This window comes from Mastigoproctus giganteus, chromosome 9 (assembly GCF_048544385.1).
Source record: "Mastigoproctus giganteus isolate SK-2022 chromosome 9, ASM4854438v1, whole genome shotgun sequence".
Lineage (NCBI taxonomy): Eukaryota > Metazoa > Arthropoda > Arachnida > Uropygi > Thelyphonidae > Mastigoproctus > Mastigoproctus giganteus.
The window spans coordinates 57,921,305-57,944,188 of record NC_143583.1 but is presented as its reverse complement, the minus strand read 5'-3'; the positions used below and the strand labels follow the sequence as shown (position 1 = coordinate 57,944,188).

Below are 22,884 nucleotides of genomic sequence, written 5' to 3'. Positions count from 1 at the left end.
GAATGGCTTGATGATGGACGGGGTCAAGCCAACGAACAGCACTATTTCTGGCAGATGCATATACCTGAGACCCGTAATCTAATTTTGAGCATACAAGTGCACGGTATAGACATAGTAGAGTGCATCGGTCTGCACCCCAAGAGGTAGAAGAGAGAGAGCGGAGAATGTTAAGCCCTCTCGTGCACTTTGTGCATAGCTGATGAATGCATTGGACAAATGTCAGCTTTTTTTCAAAAATGAGTCCCAGGAATTTCGCCTGATACAACTGGAATGGTGCTTTGTCCAAGTTGTAATTCAGGCTCAGGGTGGAGGTTATGTTTGCGCAAAAATATACGCAAACGGTCTTCTCCGGTGAGAACCTGAAACCATTGGCCATGGTCCAGGAGTTAAGACGGTCAATAGCTTGTTGCAGTTGTCTCTCAATAACCCTCATATTGCATGATTGAGAGAATATGCTGAAGTCATCGACATAGAATGCACTGTTTATAGTTGGAGGAAGTTGTTCAGAAATAGAATTTATTTTAATGGCAAAAAGCGTGACACTTAAGACAGATCCTTGTGGTACCCCATCCTCTTGGCAAAAGGGCCGCGAAAGGGAGGATGCTACACGAACTTGGAAATAACGGCAGGATAAAAAATTTTTAATAAAAATGGGAAGGTGACCTCTTAGACCGAGATTGTAAAGATCTTTTAAAATACCAAATCTCCAAGTTGTGTCGTACGCTTTTTCCATGTCAAAGAAGATGGACACCAAATGTTCTCTTTTTAGGAAAGCATCTCGGATAGATGTTTCCAGTCTAATTAAGTGGTCCAATGTGGACCTGTTTCTTTGGAAGCCGCACTGAAAGCGGGAGAGAAGGTCAATCGATTCTAAATACCATAAGAGACGAGCATTGACCATTCTCTCCAATATTTTGCACAGACAGCTGGTCAGAGCAATAGGACGATAGTTTTTTGGACATTTAGGATCCTTTCCTGGCTTTGGAAAAGCAAGTATAGTTGCTTTGCGCCAGGTATCCGAAAAATGCTCGTCAAGAAAGATTCTGTTGTACAGAAAGAGCAGACGGTCCATGGATTCTGGTGAAAGATGTTTTATCATTTAATAATGGATGTTGTCTGGTCCAACAGCGGTAGCCTTTGTACGGGCAAGTGCTGCTTTCAGCTCGTGGCTAGTAAATGGGCCATTATACGCATGGGAACCCCTTCGATGTGAACTTAAGGGTCTGTTTTTCACTGTTGTGCTTTAAGACCAGAAACTCTGGGGAGTAAGATGATGTTGCAGAGATGTTAGAAAAAGTTTCCCCAAGAGCATTGGCTATTGCAGTAGATTCTGCAATAGTACATCCATTATATTCCAGGACCGATGAGGGGTGTGCTGTATATTTCCCCTTCATTTTCCGAATTTTATCCCAGACCAACTTAGTACTAGTAGACTGAGTAATTGATGAAGTAAAGTGGATCCACGATCCCTTTTGACTCTGATGGCGGATGTAGCATGCTTTGGTTCGCGCGCGTTTAAAGGCTATATGGTTGGTCGTGGTAGGATATCGGCGAAATATCCTCCGCGCTTTATTTTGAGCCTTTTTTTGTTGCTGTGCATTGTGAATTCCACCATGGTTTTGGAAACGAAGGAAACCGGGTGGACGTTTTTGGAATTGTAGTTGCAGCTGCATGGACAATATTTTCTGTTATGTACGTGACTGCATCATTGATAGGCTCCTGACTGACTGCAGAGATGTCAAAATTTGCCAGGTGTTGAAAGGCACTCCAGTCAGCCTGATCAAACTTCCACCGTGGTAACCTGAAAAGAAGACACGGTCTCCCACTTTGTAACGAGGTTATCACAGGAAAGTGATCACTTCCATATGGGTTCTCCTCCACTTCCCAAGTGAGCAAAGGGAGTAGAGAAGGGGAGCAGATAGAGAGATCTATGGCAAAAAATGTACGGGTAGGCATGTGGAAGAATGTGTTTGTTCCAATATTTAGAAGGGAGAGGTCATTGTCATTTAGCATACACTCTATGACTCGTCCCCTTCCGTTAATGCTAGCACTACCCCACAGAGTATTATGTCCATTGAAATCCCCCGAGAAGTAAGAAAGGGGGAGGCAACTGCTTTATAAGATCATCAAGGTCTTCCTGGGAGATGTCAGTCCCAGGTGGCAAATAAATAGAGCACACTGTTAATAGGAATCCCACTGTAAGGCGAATTGCAACAGCCTCTATGCTGGTTGTAATTAACAAGGGCTGAATGGGAGTCTGGTTGCCCACAAGGATAGCGACTCCTCCATGAACAGGACCATCTGCAATTCTATCCTTACAAAAAATTGTGACGTTACGCACGGTGGGATCATCATTTGCCTTTAGGTAAGTCTCCTGCAAGCAAAAGCAAATGGGCTCGTGCTTTTGCAGGAGGGCCTTGATGTCATCAGTATTTCGCCAGAATCCACGACAATTCCATTGTAGGAATTTAGCCATTATTTTGGCTTGGTGAGTCCATCAGGTGGCTTCCGAGTTGCTGAGGGCTTACTTTTATCAGTCTTGGGTTTATCTCTTTTGGGGAAGTATGGACGCTGTCCGGTATCCATTTCTTCCTCCACAAAGAGTTCCAAGACTGATTCGTCCGATACCTCCTTGTACTCTACATCCACTGTTTCTGTTATTATTGGTTGCTCTTTTTTACCACTTGGTTTTGGTAGTGGTGGAGCACTAGGAGGTACGGATATAGGAGTGGCAGCTGATTGTGTTTTTTTGGTAGGCTTTTGTGAACTCAATAAATAGCATGCAATCGGAGTGAATGACTCTCTTGGTGGTACAGTCATCTCTGTTTGTGTACCGATAGTGCACTTCGCAGAAACCTTCTGAGCATATGTAGGCTTCCCGCTATTTATTGGTTGTATGCGTTTTACGGCCTCTAGATAGGAGATGTTCAGCTCCGTTTTTAATTTTTGGATCTCCTTTTCGTCTTTCCACCGCTGGCATGCGCGAGAGTATGCAGGGTGCTCTCCTTGGCAGTTAGTACAATTAGGCTTAGGAGCTAGACATTCCTTGCTCTCGTGATCTTTAGCACCACATCGAGCACAGGCAGGGTTACCACAATAAGCTGTTTGTGAGTGGCCGTACTTTTGACATTTAAAACATCTCAGTGGGTTAGGAACGTAAATCCTCACTGGGTAGTGTAAGTACCCTGCCTTGATGGAACTTGGAGGCCATGGGGTGTTAAATGTTAGGCTGAGAACTCGGGTAGGGATGAGATTCCCATCCTTACGCATGGATATTCGCTTGACAGCTGTTACTCCTTGTTCATTTAATTCAGAGCAGATCTCTTCTTCAGAAACGTGAAGGAGATGCCACTCTGATATGACTGACACCTCGTGAAGAGTTCAAAGTTTTGTGAGGGGTTACGATGATGGGTATACCCCCTATAGATGTGGCTTTCAAAATTTTTTCGGCTTGATTTGTATTTGAAGCTTCAATTAAAATATCTCCAGAACGCAGCCATTTTACGGATTTGGTTGAACCTGCCATCCCTTCTAATCCTTTCTGGATAAAGAAAGGTAACATTTTCCCAACTGACTGCTCTCCGGTGGAATGGAGAATGAGGAAAAGAGGTGTCACAGATGGTGTTTTCTCCTCAGTTCTGGCTCTTTTAGCAGAATTGCTCTCACTATCATCAGACGATCGATTGGGTAGGGGCCTTGTTGGGGCCCCAGAAAAAGAGGGTTTTAAATTACTCATAAGAGTAAAGAGAAAGTATCTGATGCCAAAAGCACCTTACCCACCACGGAGCCCAACGAGGGGACGCCCACTCGTGAACTAGCAGGTACTGCGTACACAAATGGGACGCCGAGTTCGCTTAGGAGCACCATACCCACGTTACCAATAAGTCTTTATCCTGTCCCAGGACCAAAGGGAGGGAGACTTATTGGAACGCAGTTGACCCTAGCAGTAAAAAACCACCCGCCGATTGATCCCAGTCGGGCCGGTCCGGGGACCTCCCGTCATGTTGAAGCAGGGGCCAAAGTGGTGTATTAAGGCTTGGGCCCCTCAACCACCAGGATCCCCCTTTCCGAAATCCACGGGTCGTGGCACACGGCTGCACACGCCGGATTCCAATGATGTAACCCTGGAACCAAGGTATGGGCGTTAGATCCCAGTGGTGCTAATCTGGAAAACCAGCAGCATCACTGGGAGGTCCACTCACCACGTACAGGTACCCACGTCGAGGGGGTCTCTTAGGAGTCTGGTTGCCAAGCTCTGTAGCCCATATAATCGATGCCTTTCCTTATACAGTTGCCCTTTTGCCAATCTCACCACGCAAGTTGCCCTGCTTTGGACCCTATCAAGAAGCTCAATGTCTTTTTCAGGCGAGGTCTCCATACTTGGTCAGTATTCCAAATGTGGTCTTACAACAGTGGGATTATTAACTCCCTATCTTTACTGGATATTGTCCAATAAATCATTGATAGGACACCATGGGCATTCCTGACCACTAGTTTACACTGCTCAGAAAATTTCATATCTGCCTCGTAGCTCCCTGATCCCTTTCTTTCTCAACTGTTTTTAATTCACCCCAACCAAGTGTATAAGTTATTTTGGGATTGCTATTCCCCAAGTGTAAGACTTTGCATTTTGCTGCATTAAAACATAACTGCCACTTTTCCAAACATTCTTGAAGATGTTCAAATCAACCTGAAGGAGTGCTGCTTGGCACTGATCATTAATGACTCTCCCCAATCTTTATGTTGTCTGCAAATTTTGACATCATGCCCTTTATCTCATTGTCAATGTTGTTTATAAAAATCATAAAAACAGTAGCCCAAGAACCAATCCTTGGGACCCACTTCTGGTGTTGCACCAATCTGAAGAATATCCATTAATTACAACCTTCTGCCTTCTACTCTGCAGCAACCATCCAATCCATCTCAGAATCTTTCCACATGTTCCAGCTTATACAGTAAGCTCTTGTGAGGGACCGAGTCAAAAGCCATGCTAAAATTCAAATAAACTATGTTGAAATTGTTCTCTAGATTCAGCTCATGAGCAACTGTGAAAGTAGCTTACCAGGTTAGTTAAACATGATTTCCCTATGTTGTGTTCCTTTCAGCATGCCATTTCTATCTAAATGTACCTGGATAAACTTCATTGCTTGTAAGATTTTTCCTACCACTGAAGTAACTTCAGTGGTAGGAAAAATCAGTAGTCAGTACCTAGGAATCGAAGTCAGTACCTACCGGTTGGTAAGTACTGACTTCACTCTTAGAATTTCCTTTATGTATTGGCAATACTTGGGCACTTCTCCAATCCAAAGGAATCTCTCTTGAGTCCAATAATGCCACATAAATTAACCTCAATAGATAATTTTCTATAGATACTTCCACAAGCACAGCTGAATTGGCATCTAATTCCACCACTTGCTTCCAAAACAGTTTGAAAGATGTACTACCAATGTTCATTCACTGTCCAACTCCAAACTCAAAGAACTAACTTCTGCTCTTCCTCATTTATCCCATCTACTTCTCTTCTTTGGAGAAACCTTCCTTTGCATGTATTTCTGAAAAATTATAAATCTACAGAAATTCAAGTCTAATTTCAACAAGGGTCTTCTGTCTTCTCAGCCTTCGATCCATGGTACTAAAGTACTATAGGTTCTTACACCTTTCATGTCTAGAGTTATCAAACAAAACAAAACAAAAAAAAAGGTTAAAAATTTAATCTAACTTATATGAATAAAATCTAGATTTTGAACTAAATTTATATCTTACCTTAATACGTTATAATTAAACATCACATTATATGCACCGAAAAACAAGTCAAATGGGCTCTAAAATATACACCAAAATGCTAATATATGCACTACAATTTTTACATTTATTACTTGTTTACTACAATAAATTGAAACACTGTCTATTTGTGTTCAACATGTTAAAGTAATAAAATCATTTATGAAATGTTTTAACATCTTTAAAAGTTTCCCCTTTCAAACTCACTCCAGGAATAATTTTTGTTACAATACACAATATATTTCTCAAAATGATCCATTGTAAATTTATGGCCATACAAGCAAGTAAATATGGAACGTGATGGTTTTGCATTTCATTTTCCACATGTAAAATGCGTAATATAGCAGCACAAACATCAGTCATTTCATCAACAGGAATCCAATGTACTTTTCTCTAATATCTTGAGAAATTTTGGTAATAATGTCATCATAAATAGAGTTAAGGTAATTCTTTCTCAAGGTACATTATCTGGAATATTTTGGTTTTTACAATATTTTTTCAAAATTTGCTTGAAGAATTGATTGTTTAACTTTTTGAAAAGGATATTGCTATCTACTGGGGTGAGACACCAATCCTTTGTAAATCACTTTTCCCTTCTTTTGAAGTAAATGGCTTGGTTAAAAGTAACTGATCTGGAAATTTTTCCTTTGCTTGGCCATAATGTGCAATGCTGTTTCCACATGTTGGCCGATCTGGAATTTTTTTCTTGCATGGAACATTTTTTTACAAACACAGAACACAACAGAGCTATCCACAGTAATATCTTTTCTGTGATTGGCAATCCATGATTCCATATGAAGTTCTGTAACAGATTTAATTTTTGACATGTTTAACGAAAACATTTAGTAATAGAGCCATGTGATGCAAGAAAGCAAGAGTATGAACTTATGTAGAATCAGCCAAAAAAAAAAAAAATTCACACAACCATTCCCTCTAAAAGTTTGTCCAGTTCCTCTTTGAATTTATTTAAGCTATCAACTTCCACGACACATGGAAGTTTGTTCCAGCAATTAGCCACCTGTTCTACACCTGTCTTTCCTACTATTCTACACCTGTCTTTCCTCAATTTGAATTTATGCCCCCCTTAGATTCATAATCTGAGCAAGCAGAAGAATCTCATCAGAATTCAGCATGCTCAACCCATTCAAAGCCTTATACACCTCAATCAGATCACCTCATAGCAGCGCCTCCGTAGCCAGGTGGGAAGGAACAGCAGTGCGTGGCACACGCTTCTTGATTAGACCGGGGTTCGAGCCCGTCACCACCAAATACGGAGGATGCGGAAAGGTCAGGGAATAACCACCGCATTTCCCGGAGCAATATGGCCTTAGTTGCTAATGCTCCTAATAACAAACATAACAACCTCACAGCTGCCTAGTCTCCAGCCACTGCAATTTGCAGAACTTAAGCCTCTCTTGGTAAGAGGATCCCTTTGTTCCACTCACCAATCTTGTTGCCCTTCTCTGTACATGCTCAAGCAAATCTACAACCTTCCTAAAATGAGGCCTCCAGACCTGCATGCAGTACTCAAGGCGTGGCCTGACCATTGCCTTATACAAATAGATAATCACCTCCTTTTTCCCTGCTAGCAAAATTCCTCTATATCACAACATTTCTCAACCTTTTTGCCACGTGACCCAACATATTTGTTTGTAATTGTACCACGACCCAAATGTTTATAATATAAATTTTTTAAAAACCTGGTAGACTGGAATCACTATATATTACATAAATAAATAAAATTATGCATATATGACAATAACTTCTACATGTGAAAAGTAACATTCAGTACATTTCTACTGAAAGCGTTTCAGACGAATTTCGATTCATAACAAATACTTCAATTTCATTTTTTATTATTTAAATTCAACTATGTAAAAATATAAGGCTAACAATTTTAAATAAAGCAGGCTGTTTCAAAATTATAAAAATCACTAAAATAGTTTGAATTATATTTATTAAAAACTCTTACAAAAATAATGAACAAAATAATACAAGATAATATTTAATGACTTTGTTGTTGTTGTTTATCCTCAATTAATTTATTAATTCTTACTTCAATAGAATTAGTTAATACTATTCTCATTGTTGAACTTATGTCGAGTCGGTTTCTGAACTTATTTTTCGTAACAACCATTGTTAAAAATCCACTTTCAGCCAAATAAGTTGTTGCAAATGGAAGTAACAAGTTTATTGCCTTTTCACTCCGAGTCCGATATTCTTCTTCAATTTGTAACCAAAATTTAGGAAAATTATTCTGGTTTTCTTTAAACTTTATTTCCAAACTCTTGTCCGTTGATAATTCAATTAAATTTTCTTCTTCTGATAGAGATAAATTATTTGATTGACATTGTTGAAAAGGATTTATTACCCACATATTGCCCAAACGAATATCTCCTGTAGGTGGGAAATATTGAATGAACTTTTCTTTTAATTTTAATAAATGATTTTTTATAATTGACGTATATCCAAAATTTCCTTCTGAGTTATCATGTCCTCAATCATTTGTAAGAATGATGGAAACATATCAAAACAATCCTTTTTAACTTTGTTTAACCAGAGATCAAGTTTTTTAACAAAAGCTTCTATTTTATTATAACAAATAAAAAGATTGGTCCGATTTCCTAGCATTGACAAATTTAAATTGTTCATTAATGAAAATATGTCAGCTAGATAGGCAACTTTAGCAAGCCACAAATTACTTTTAAAATATTCACTTAATGTTGCCTTCTGGTCATTTAAAAATATTTCAACTTCTACTCTAAGTTCGAATAATCGTTTCAGAACTTTTCCTCTTGAAAGCCATCTCATATGAGAATATAACAATACCTGTTTATGGGCTGAACCCATTTCTTCACACATTATATTAAAGATATGGCTGTTTACTGCACTCTTTTGAATTTGGTTAACTATTTGTACACACTGATTTAAAATGTCATGTAAATCTTCACTCATATCTTTCGTAACTAATTGTTCCCGATGAAGAAAACAGTGAGTTATTAAATCTAGATGAACAATTTTCTTTGTGTGATACTAAACCCCTATGCTTTCCTGTCATTGCTGCAGCCCCATCAGTACAAATCCCTATACAACTATTCCAAGAAATGTTTTTTGTTTGGAAAGACGAATTGATGTTTTTAAAAATTTCTTCTGACGTTGCTGAAGACTAATTTCAAAGAACATAGTAATTCTTCCTGTTTATCTTTACATGAAAAATCAATATACCTGGTGTAAACCAATATTATTGCATCATTTGATACGTCTGTCGATTCGTCTAATTGAATTGCATAATACTGGGATTTTTGTATTTTTTCCACCAACTAATTCAAGGTCATCAGAAAAATCGCTTATCCGTCGACTTAGTGTCGTTTGACATGGGAATGCAATTTATTTTTGCTTCATATTCTTCACCAAATAATTCACTACAAATGACTTTCATGCAAGGCTTTAATACCATTTCTCCAATGATATATGCTTTCTTGCATTTAGCAATATGAAAGGCTGCTAAATAAGAACATTTCAAGAATTTTTTGTCCGTAGAAACAAATTTTGTCAAAATGGATCTAGTTGTTTTTAATTCATCGTATTTTCTTAAAAAGAAATCCGTAGGTTTATCTTTATACTGGCTATGATTTGTTTTCAAATGTCTTAATAGTTTATTAGTTTTGAATGAAGAGTTGGCCAATACATTTCCACATATAACACATTGTGGTAAATCTATTCCATTCTTTTTTATGAAGGTGAAACCATGATTAATATATTTCTCTTGATAATTGTAATTAAAACTCTTGTCTTGTTTTGTATTTTTTGCTACTGGTTCGCTTGAAGTACTAGACATTTCTACATTTTTATTATACAAATTAGTTTCTTGGGAATTTTCTTTTTCTTTTATTCCAAAAAAAATTGGACTAGATAATTGGACTTGTTTACTCATTATTAAATCCAAGGGGAAAAAAAAAAAAAAAAAACTTAAAAGGAATTTTAAATTGTTTCCTATTGAAAATTTACTAAAAGTTTTCATTGTGATGAATTAATGACATACAACAAAATAAATATATTAATTTAAGAGCCAAATGAAAATTTGAAAAACGAAAAACTAGAAATTTAATATTACTCAATCTCAGCGAAATACAAAATACGATAATATCATCGAACACATATTGAAATGGACCACAGGCAGTGTATCACACTAACTACATAACAGGACAGTAAAGTAAATAAACAAGTACATAAAAAATAATTCTTACCTTTAAACTGTTTGAACTGGTCGTGATCACGCCGTTTGTTTCGCGCTGAGACCATTTCATTTCAGTTTTAAACTTTTAGGTTAGAAAATTAATTTGTCTTTCTGTCATAAGATTGAATATCAAAGGATGAAGCGACAGGATGATGCTCTGGCATGATACAATTTATATCATGTGCTCTGGCTTCTCACTTCGGCAAAAGGTAGCAGCTATCATTTCGCGACCTATTAAAAATTTAACTCGACCCATAGGTTGAGAAACCCTGCCATATATATCATTGACAAAACACCATGACTGGCTCTGGCAGGCTGTCTGCATTGCTCAGAAAACTTAATATCTGACTGCACAATTACTCCCACATCTTTTTCATTTTATACCACCCTAAGTGTGATACCACACAGTTGGTATGTTCCTCTGGAGTTATTTCTACCAATAAGCAGTACTTTGCATTTGTCAACGTTAAACTTCAGTTGCCACTTCTCAGCCCACCTGCCCAAATTTTCTAGATCATGTTGCAGTAGAACACTGCAATTACTGTCATTAACAACCCTGCCAACCTTGGTATCATATGCAAACTTCGACACTAATATAGATATACAGACTGATATACATTCATCAATATCATTCATAAATATACAAAACAACAGTGGGCCCAACGCCGAACCCTGTGGGACTGAACTAATAACATTAGTCCACAAAGAGCAGTGCCCATTGATTACCACCCTCTGTCTTCTCCCACTCAACCACCCTTATATCCATTGTAGCAACTTACCCTTAATACCATTCTGCTGCAATTTGTACAGTAGTCTTCCATGCACAACAGTGTCAAAAGCTTTCCTGAAATCCAAGTATATGATATCAAAATTACTTTACCAGTTCCTTTGTAAGCACATCATAGTATCCAATCAAATTCGTCAGACAAGACATTCCCTTAACAAATCCATGCTGTGTCTGAATTATTGCCGTAGTTTTGTCTAGATGATCCTGCAATGCATCTTTAACCAGTGACTCCGTTATTTTACGCGGAAGAGAAGTTAAACTAATTGGTCTGTAATTACTCATGTCACGCTTCGATCCCCCTTTGTGAACTGGGGATACATTTGCACACTACAGTCTGTGGGGACTACCCCTGAGTCAAAGGATGCTCTCATAATTATGGCTAAGGTTTGCTTAGTTCCTTTAATAGATCCTATCCACACCAGGAGTCTTTCTTATGTTTAACTTCAACAATTTCTTCTCCACTTTGCTCTCAGTTATTACAAAGTCATTAAACACCCTATTACAGTTTGGTAAACTTGTGACATTTTTCTCTCTTAATAACTCCTCATGTGTGAATGTAAATGCAAAATACTCAGTTTGTTAGCTATCTGAGCAGGATCATCAACAGTTGAACCATCGACATCAAGTGGACCAATCTGACTCATCCCTTCCTTTTAGGGTTTATATAAGTAAAGTCCTTGCTGTTTTTCTTAGCATCCTTTGCCAAAGATTTCTCATAATCTGCCTTCTCTTGCCTAATCTCCTTTGTGACTTGATTACAGATTAGCTTATATCTGCCATAGGCTTCTGTGTTGCCTGATAATTTATATGCATCCCATGCATTTTTCTTCTCTGCCACGAGTCCTATTAGTTCATTTGACAATTATTTAGGCCTAAACCTTGAACAACAGTTGATCGGTATGAAAAGCCTAGTAGCTTCCACGATTAATTCAAGGAGTTAATCGTGGAATTAATAGTCCCAATTAGAATTTGCTTTTGGTAACATCATCAGTTGGTCCCACTATACAGAATTTAAAAACTGTCTGAAACCACTATAGTCACCTTTACGGAAGCAAAAACCCTTCCCTTTACACCTGATGGCAATTATATCTTTAAGTAAATCCCGCCACATCAGTAAACTGTTATCACAGCCACCTAGTGGTTCCTTTAACTGCAAATTCTTAATAAACGAATAATCACTGCTGATAACCAGATCAAGAGTATTACCCTCTTTGGTTGCCTCTCGAACATGCTGCTGCAGAAAAAAATCACCCAATAAATCCATAAAAGTCTTGTTAGTGTGCGAGCGACCAACCCACAAGTTTCTGTCAATATCAGGGAAATTAAAACCCCCCATTATAAGACATTCTGATTTACTAAATTCCAATTCTGCATTCCTAATATCTGTGTGACACCACATCTCTATCACAACAATATCTGCCTTTGATGCCTTGATCAGCACTTCAAATTTATTTACTATACTTCTAGAATTGGTGTACATGCAAGTATACAAGCAACCTATTCTTATTCTTAGTTACCCTAACACAGCCCATGTATTTATTTGGTTCATGATGATTGCCGTCAGTCCTCGAAACCCCCAACACAGCTCACTCCAAGCCGCTGCTTATTTTAATAGAAGTAGTGCAAGAATCACCTTCACCTCTGGCTGTGGGTATTTTTGACCTTTTAGTCTGTGAATCCCCCGAAGCTAGCAGTTTTCCAACCCGCCTAAATCTGCCTCAATAGCATCTGCAAACACTATTGCACCCTTTCTATTTAAGGGTGTCCCATCCCTGTAGAAGCAGTCTCTCCTGATAACAAGCACAACAGACCATGCTAAAAAAAATTCTACCCCATGAGCCTTGCACAATCCCTCCAAGGCCGAATTTATTGACAAGGCTCTCATCATATACTCCCTCCCATCGTGCCTGGGCAGAATTGCAGACACTTTAATTTAACCCTAACTCATTACTTTTTTTCAGCATTGACCTTTACTTGTTAAGTAAATCTCCAGATCTTCTATTGATACCAACATGACATGATATTGCCAAGGGGAATGTCTTTGTGTGTGTGCAATGTAAGCAGTGTGAGGAAATCAGGCAACAACTCAAGGTTGTTATGGGTCTATATGAGAGCTTGAAGGACAGGGTGGATGCCCTTGAAGGATCTAAATTGAGAGGCGCATCAAGCTCTCAGCTGCCCACGTCAACGCCAGAGCTTGCACTTGATCATCACGCAACACAGCGGCAATCCCCAAGGCAGAATGCACTGGTCTTACAGGAACTAGTAGTTGTTGGTGACTCTACTGTCAGGGAAACAGGTAACATGGTGTGTAAAAAGGATAGGTGGAACAAGACCATGGTATGTCTGTCAGGGGCAAAGGTTGATGACGTTGTAGAGCAGATATCACCTTTTAAGGGCACAAAAGGTGATATTGTTCTACACGTTGGCACTAATGATATTAAAAGTAGGAGACCGGCAGAATTACTTAACAAGTACAGGTCACTGTTGAAAAAAAGCCGTGAATAGGGTTGAATTTGAAAGTGTCTGCAATTCTGCCCAGACACGATAGGAGGGAGTATATGATGAGAGCCTTGTCAATCAATTTGGCCCTGAAAAGACTGTGGAAGGCTCAAGGGGTAGAATTTTTTTCAGCCTGGTCTGTACTTTTAACAGGAAAGACTGCTTCTACAGGGATGGGATACACTTAAATAAAAAAGGGTGCAAGAATATTTGCTGATGCTATCGAGGCAGCGTTAGGTGGGTCGGAAAACTGCTAGCTTGGGGGATACAAGGACTAATAGATTAATAGTGGCAGAGGTGAAAGTGATTCTTGCACTGCTTGTATTGGAATGAGCAGCAGCCTGGAAAACAAGATGCAGAGTATTTCAGAGACTGCTGAAAGTCACTGCAGTACAAGTTAACACATGGGTTGCGTTAGGGTAGCTAAGAATAGGAACAGGTTCATGTATACTTGCGGAGGATGCGGAAAGGTCAGGGAATGGCCATCGCATGTCCTCGGAGCAATATGTCCTTAGTTGCTAATACTCCTAATAAAAAAAAAAAAAAACAAATGTATACTTGCGTATACACACCAATGCTAGGAGTTTGCTAAATTAATTTGAGGTGTTGGTCAAAACATCAAAGGCAGATAGTGTGGGAATATCACAGACATTGTGTCACACAGGTATAAGGAATACAGAACTGAAATTTGGAGAATACAACGTGTACAGGAAAGATAGACAGGATAGGAAGGGAGGAGGGGTTATGCTATTAGTTAAGAAACACAAAATCCAAGGAAGTGCAGCCAGTCGACATCACTGGACAGCGTGGTGTCGAGTCAGTTTCGTGTGATATAAGCAATGGAAAATCAAAATTGAGAGGAGGAGTGGGTTATAGGCCTAATGACTCTGATGAGTATATTAAAAAACTGTGCAGGGAAATAGAGTGGGCCAGTAAATCACAGTCTTATAATGGGGGATTTTAATTTTTTTCTGAATATTGACTGGAATTTGTGGGGTGGTCACTCACACACTAGCAATGCTTTTGTGGATTTATTAGATGATTATTTTCTACAACAGCATGTTTGGGAGGCAACTAGAGGGAGTAATACTCTTGATCTAATTATCAGTAGTGATTCTTCATGCATCAAGAATCTGCATATAAAGGAACCACTAGGTGGCAGTGATCACAGTGTGCTGAAGTGGGATTTACTCAAAGAGTTAACTACCATCAGGGGTAAAGGGAAGAGTTTTTGCTATCGTAAAGGTGACTACGGTTGTCTGAGACAGTATTTAAATTCTATACGGTGGGACCAACTGACGATATTACCAACAGCAAATTCAAAATGGGAGGCATTCAAAGAATTTATCTTGGAAGCTACTAGGCTTTACAAACCAACTAAGAAATATTGTTCAATGTTTAGGCTTAAATGGATGTCAGATGAACTAATGAGACATAAGGCAGAAGAGAAAAATGCATGGGATACATATAAATTAATGGGTGACATGGAAGCCTATGATAGATATAAGCTAGTCTGTAACCAAGTCACAAAGGAGATTAGGCAGGCAAAGGCAGATTATGAGACATCTTTGGCAAAGGATGCAAAGAAAAACAGCAAAGAGTTCTTTACCAAAGTAAATTCTAGAAGGAAAGGGAAGAATCAGATTGGGCCACTGGATATTGATGGTTCAACTGTTGATGATCCTGCTTAGGATGCTAATAAACTAAATGAGTATTTTGCATCTACATTCACACGTAAGGAGTTATTCAGGGAGGAGAATGTCAGAGGTGAATTAAACTCTGGCAGTGAGCTAGATGATTTTGTAATAACTAAGAGGAAAGTGGAGGAGAAATTGTTGAATATAAACATAAAACAGGCATCTGGGGTGGATGGGATCTATCCAGTTATGTTAAACGTGGCAGCAAAGGAAGTAAGCAAACCCTTAGCTATAATTATGAGAGCATTCTTGGACTCAGGGGAGGTATCCATGGACTGGAGATGTGCAAATGTAACCCCAATTCATAAAGGAGGATCAAAGTGCGACACAAGTAATTATAGACCTGTCAGTTTAACTTCTGTTCCAGGGAAATTAATGGAGGCACTGGTTAAAGAAGCACTGCAGGATCATCTAGACAAGACTTCAGTTATAGCTCGGACACAGCATGGTTTTGTTAAGGGGAAGTCTTGTCTGACCAATTCGATTGGATACTATAATGTGGTCACAAAGGAACTAGATGCAGGGAATAACTTTGATATCATATATTTGGATCTTAGAAAGGTTTCTGATACTGTTGCACATGGAAGGCTGCTGCACAAATTGGAGCAGTGTGGCATTGCAGGCAAATTGCTGCTATGGATAAAGTGATGGTTGGGTGGGAGAAGACAGAGTGGTAATTAATGGACACTGCTCTTCGTGGACTAATGTTATTAGTGGAGTCCCTCAGGGTTCAGTGTTGGGTCCATTGTTGTTTTCTGTATTTATAAATGATATTGATGATGGTATATCAGGCTTAATGTCCAAGTTTGCAGACGATACAAAGGTTAGCAGGGTTGTTAAGGACAATAATGACAGTATACTGCTGCAACAGGATCTAGAAAAGTTGAGCAGATGGGCTGAGAGGTGGCAAATGAAGTTTAACATTGACAAATGTAAAGTACTACATATGGGAAGCAGTTATCTCAGTGTAACATATCAACTCTGTGGTACCACACTGACATTGGTAGAGAATGAAAAGGACCTGGGGGTAATTGTGCAGGCAGATATGAAGTTTTCTGAGCAGTGCAGACGGTCTGCAAGAGTAGCTCATGGTGTCTTGTCAACGATATACAGGAATTTTTCTAGCAGGTATAAGGAGGTGATTAACCCCTTGTATAAGGCAATGGTCAGGCCACACCTTTAGTACTGTATACAGGTCTGGAGGCCTCATTTCAAGAAGGTTGTAGAGCTGCTGGAACGAGTAAAGAGAAGGGCAACAAGATTAGTGAATGGAACAAAGGACTGCTCTTACGAAGAAAGGCTTAAGTTTTGCAAATTAGTGTCTGGAGACTAGGCACCAGCGAGGTGATCTGATAGATGTGTATAAAGCCTTGAATTGTTTGAGTATGCTCAATGCCGATGGGATTCTTTCTCTTGCTCAGAATAATCACCTGAGAGGGCATAAATTCAAATTGAGGAAAGACAGATGTAGGATAGATGTGTGGAAATTTGCCTTTAGCCAGCGGGTAGTTGGTTAGTGGAACAGACTTCCATCCCTAGCTGTGGAAGTTGATAGTCTAAATAAATATAAGGCTGAGCTGGACAGGTATTTGGAGAGGGGTGAAATGGGAGTGTTTTTTTTTTTTTTTTTTTTGGCTGATGCTGCATAATCTTGCTTTCTTTCATCATATGCCTCTACTAATGCTAATGTACAATAATATCACCCTTTGTGTCCTTAAAAGATGATATCCACTCTACAACACCATCAACTTTTGCCCGTGGCAGACATACCCTCGTCCTATTCCATCTATCCTTTGTACACAATATATTACCCATCTTCCTGACAACAGAGTCACCAACAATAACTAACCCCTGTGGGACCAGCACATTCTGCCTTAGAGATTGCCGCTGCATTGCCTGATGCACAAGAGTCAGCTCTGGCGTTGATTTGTGCAGCTGAGAGCTTGATGGGCTTCGCATATTAATTTCGAAGAAATCTGATGTAGTCAATAGCATACATAAGAACAAATAGCAAAATAGCATTAAAACTGTAGGGTAGTTACGTGTTTATTTTATTTTATTTTTTTGTTGTTCCCTTTCATTTGCTAGCACTATTTTCTCAATTTGCACATTACCCTCTCTTTCCTCGATACTTTTCCTATGGCATTACCAGTTGTTTATATCTTCTCCACCTGCTGGGCAATACTAGTTAGTGGCCCTTTTATCTGTCATTTTCAATGCATCACCACTGTCCTCCCACAAAGGTTCCCCACTGGAGATCTCTCTGTCTACAAGATTTCCACTCTCTGATAGCACAGGTAGAGGTTTTCACATCTTTACATGATCTGAAATTTCTCGGTCTCTTTTGTCTTATTTTCGTTGTTTTCGTATACAGCCTACTACTTCCCTTGCTTGAAGGTCCTCAGATGATACCATGTCGCACTCCCTCAACAATCACAAGTAAATGTATTTTTTTCTGTTTCTGAAATTACAAGGACTGTGTTGATTGCTTCCCCTTAACACAAGCCTACTCTTTCTTCTACCATTTTCTTCCTTTCTAAAACAATAAAAAAAAAAAAATAATAATAAAAATATACGTATAAACATAACATCAACTTTATGTAAGATGTGGATCTTACAAAATGTTTCCCATGTCAATTTGAGAATTTCTCATGCTCAGTGAAATGTTATTACACACTAATTTAATTGCAATATAGTGACTTGTTACGTAATTCCAAGATAAGTTAAGGAATATGCAGTATTGCTTCTAATATTTGTATTATATTCACTAACAACTACAATGTCCACAATATGCATTTGTATATAATCTGAAGACTAGCTATAAATACTTAATTTTATAATATTTAATTATTTCATACTGCAAATATTATTAGCATATTTTTCAAAAAAATCACTCAAGTACATCACTAAAATTTCCCAAAATCATGACTTTAAAACAGACGTTATCAGCTGACATTTGGCAATTTACAGCTGATGAGAAGCCAGCAACTTCAAAACAGTTGTCCTGGTGTTGTCTCAGAGTTTTAAATGTATAGTGAATTCATCTGTTTGGGTAATGTTATATAACTTAAAAAAAAAAAAAAAATTCAGAAACTTAGGCAGAACCATGGATAACAGATTGTTTATTGGCACAGCATCATCAACACCTGGAATCACAGTACACCAAACAGACAATGGTATGTTCAACTTAGAGACAATGGCACTAAAGGCTTGAGCTTATGCTCAAACTTTAAGACCAAATACCTGGCCATGGTCTTCAATGGACATACAGAATTATTTCTGTAACTGAAAAATCAAATGTAGTAAAATATACAACATTTGATTTCAAATACTGTGGCGAAATTCCTCCCCTCCCAAACCAATAAATCTACACACGGTAATGCAACTGGTTCAAGGTAGATACACACAGATGGAGAATATGGAAGAAATTGATATGTTTATATAATTATTAGTAATAGTGGCATATGATGCAAGGAAGCACTAAGGGAGAGAAAAAAAAAAAAAAAAAAACTCTCAAATCATCAAATCAAGTCCATTCCCTCCAATAATTTGTCTACTTCCTGGAATTTATTCAAACTGCCCACCTCCACAATAACAGATGGAAGTCTGTTCCAACAATCAACTTGTGCACATCTATCCTGCAACCATCTTTCCTCAACTTAAATTTATGCTCCCTCATGTGCCTCTTGGCAAGAGGAAGAATGCCATTCACATTCAGCTTACTCAATGCATTTAATGACTCAAACACCTCAATCAGATCACCTTACAGACACCTAGTCTCCAGATGCCACAGTTTGCAGAACTGAAGTCTGGCTTGATAATACCATCTTTCGTTCGCATTCATGAATCTCACTATCCTGTGCACCTGTTCCAGCAGATTTACATCTTGCCTAAAATGGGGCGGCCGAACCTGTATGCAGCCTAACTGTTGCCTTATACAATGCAAAAGTCGCTTTCTTATCTCTGCTAGCAAAGTTTCTGTATATTATAGACAAAACCGAATGATTGTCCAGGTAGCCTGTCTGAATTGCTCAAAGAACTTCATATCTGACTGCACAATTACTCCCAGGTCTTTTTCATTTTCCACTATACTATAAGTTTAGTACCACATTGGTACATTAATCTGGGATTACTGCTACTTATATGCAGCACCTTGCATTTGTCAATATTAAATTTTAACTGCTATTTCTCAGCCCATCTGCCTAATTTTATTAGATCTCATTGCATTAGCTTACCCTGATTACTGTCATTAACCACCCTGCCAACCATTGTATCAGCTGCAAACTTAAGACATTAAGCCTAATATACCTACATCAATATCATTAATAAAAGTGGTAACCAACAACGGGCCCAGCACTAAGCCCTGGGGGAACCCCACTAATAACATTAGTGGGGTGAACAGCAGTGTTCATTAATAACCACTCTGTCTTCCATCCTTTTATTCAGAGCAGTAACTTGCCCTTAATTTCACACTTAGGCAGTAATATATAAAAAGTAAAACAAATATGAAACTGTTTAATACTTTGGTTAGAACAATGCTTACCTATGTAGTAGAAACATGCCTAATAAGCTAAAGGAAAAAGGGAAAATTTGAATGTTGTGAGAATAAAAATTTGAAAAATAATGGAAGTATACTGAACAGAAAAAAAAGAAAAGAATAAGACAGAGAACAGAACAATTTGCTTTACACTTCAAAAAACAAAAAAGGTGAAAGTGGTTAGGACTTATCTTAAAAAGACATAAGGACTGTAACATAATAGCAGCAAACCTGAGACCCAATGGTTAGGCCAAAACACAGACTGAAGACAACCTGGAACAGAATGACTGAAAGTGAGGTGGGGGGGAAAGCCTTTAGCCAGCAGGTAGTTTATTGCTGGAACAGATGTTGTGTAAGTTGATAGCTTAAATAAATTTAAGGCTAAACTAGACAAACATTTGAAGTGACTGGATGGGCAAAATGGGAAGGTGTTTTTTTTTTTTTTTTTGGCTGATGCTGTATAAGCTTGCTTTCTTGCATCATATGCCTCAACTAATGCTAATATTCTTGACATGTGTATGCCATATTCAAATATTTCATTACTTCATACAAACATCCTCCCCACCTTTTCTAACTACTCAATACACCATGAATAGTCAAATAAACAGAACAACTTATCTGCAAAAAAGATCTAAACCTCCCAAATACTTTCTCAGTCATTTCAGAAATATACATGGTCTCAGTTCCAATTTTGTAGATGTCCATTTCCACTTACAGTCTGCCAAATCCTCCATACTTTTTCTGATAGAATCCCAGTTATCAGTTGTTTCAATCACTGCTCTTCTCAGTTCAATTGTCAGAATTATTCGCTGTATCATTCTTTTTTGCTTCAAAGTGGTACTTGTGCATATGTTTATTCTGATATTCTCTATCAGAGACTTAGTAATTTGGAATCTCCTCTTTTCAATCTTCTCTGGCTTAAAATCTCTAACACATTCTGTCAAATTCATCTGTTGCCTCTATAATTCACCCAAATCCACTAATCATTTGCAATGCTGACTTCCTCTCTTTGAAACTTGACTTTCTCCAGTCCAACTTTCTTAACAGTGGGGTAATTTTCCTTGATGATTTTAATGTTCACAACGCCAGAGTGGCTTCTGCTTTCTAGTAACATGGACCCAGCTGTCGAGATGCTGAGGCTTTTGCAATTACTAATGACCTTGCACAGATTATTCATTTACCTACCAGAATACCAGACAATCCTAAACATGAAGCCAACACATTTTATCTTTTTCTTGTAAAAAACTGTTTAAGTACATGGTCAAGGTGAGTGGTCCTCTGGGCACCTCAGTTTATAACTTGGTAACAGTCTCTTCTCCAATTGAACTGTTCTCTCGTAGCCATTCTTAACTTTGTGTTGTTTTTCATTACAATGATTTATTTTCTTCATTTCCTTAGTCAGATTACTGTTACAAATCTTTCGATGTTAGTGTTTGCTCAGATCGTGTCAGTGAAATTTGTACATAAATTGCTATTGTGTCCACCCTACTCACTAGATGTGGCCCCATTAGACTTTTTTGTTACCAAATTTAAATTTCACTTATCCGAACAAAAAAATAAAAAAAATTAGGAGTTTACATCAGCCATAGAAGCACTTTAGACATTGATAAATCACTCTACAAGAGTGGGATAACTGCATTGCAACATTGCTGGAACAAGTGTGTCATTAGCTTTTTTTTTAATCGGAAAAGCTATAAGTCCCCCTTCTTCAATAGGGAAGCTACAACCCTTTCACTACCTCCCCACCATGCACAAGGCTTGAAGCTTAATTGTTCAGATGTTCTATGACAGTAATTACTATAAAGTTGAACAAAAGACATAAATGTGATAAACACTGCAACTTAAAAGCTTGTGTTGTTGTTTTTCTTTTTTTGTTGAGAGATACAAGAATTCTGTAGATTAAATTTCCTGGTAAAGCTGCTTATCTGTACATAACTAAAGTGTTTTAATAAAAATGAATTTATTAGCAATATAAAAATACCATTTATTACAGTTTTGTTCCTTAGCTGCACTGCCCTATCTTCCCTAATTACAGTAGTAAAATAATGCCAAACGAAATACAAATATAACAAAAGACTCTTAAAAATACACATTTATAAAACAGACTTACGAATGCATTTATTTCCATCTCCACTGGTAACATAACCCTTACAGCAGACATTTATTATCCTAGTATTCACATTTGCTTGAGTTTTATAACCCACTTTGTATGCTATTCTGGAAGTAAAAAAATAGAATAAACCAATACTTGCTTACACAATTTTTTGCATCAGAACCACACTATCATTATTGTCTAAGACCACAGATAACTACAGCTAATAAAATGATTGCCAAAAATTTCACCATTATTAGCAATTTTTGTGCAATTCTCAGGTTATGCTTATATTTAACTCCATGATTTATCTGGGTTTTTTTTTTCCCTCAAAATAAAACAAGTAGATAAAAAGTTTACCTCTTAACTTTTTATCTACACATACTGCTCCATACAAATTAAATGGATTCACCAGTAACTGGTTCAGAAAGGTCTGGGCTTAAATCAAGACAGAGACCGTAGGAACTAAGGTCATCTTCTACTGGGACTATAGTTAATGGATCCTAAGTAGAGGGAGTAGAGTGCACTGCATGCATGTGCACACACATGCATGCACGCATACACACAGAGTCATGATAAGCCAAATGAACCAGTACACATTATCACTGACATAGTCAATATAACAAAAAATCAAAACCAACAACAAATTGCAAATATCATTCCCCTCTGTATCAACCACCCCCCTCTATATAAAAAAAAACTGGGATTTTTAAATTATTTTTTATTCTGAATATCTAAAAAAACCTCAAATCCGAACTGCCATGGAATACAATTCTGCATCGCGTGGGGGGAAGAGGAAGATAACCTCCAAAACCTTTCTAAAATATATCAAGAAAAAAAAAAAAAAAAAAAAACAATTGGGCTGAGCAGCACTCTCTCTCAAAAGCACACTCCATTTTCTATCACATAGACATTTATTTGCTGTTGCTGGCATTTATTATCATGGATGATGTGTATGGTTTTACAACCAGTGACATCATCTGTCTTAAGTGACATTATAACTCTAGTTCTTTCATCTCAGCCATGCTATGCTTATATTTACAGTCCAAACATTTTATGTATAACCCACTTTGTGATCACTAGCACTTTTCTTCAATGGAACAAACTTCCTTCATATGTATTTCTTAAATCTTATAACTACAGAAATTCAAGTCCAACATTAACAAGTTTCGTCTAACTTCTATCCCAAAATTATCTACTGCATAATAGTTTACCACACAATGCACACTTTGTGCGTACAGTATATGCTGG

The 22,884-nt window shown here is 37.9% G+C and overlaps 1 protein-coding gene across 4 annotated transcripts in view; it reads right to left on the bottom strand.

Moving 5' to 3' along the window:
* Positions 1-22,884, bottom strand: part of LOC150080269 (uncharacterized) — a 604,576-nt gene that overhangs the window by 476,854 nt on the left and 104,838 nt on the right. For all 4 annotated transcript variants that reach the window (XM_090381639.1, XM_090381640.1, XM_090381641.1 and 1 more), the window contains one exon: positions 21,652-21,758. In XM_090381639.1, the coding sequence (XP_090237765.1) occupies positions 21,652-21,758 (107 nt within the window). The remainder of the gene's footprint in view (positions 1-21,651; positions 21,759-22,884) is intronic.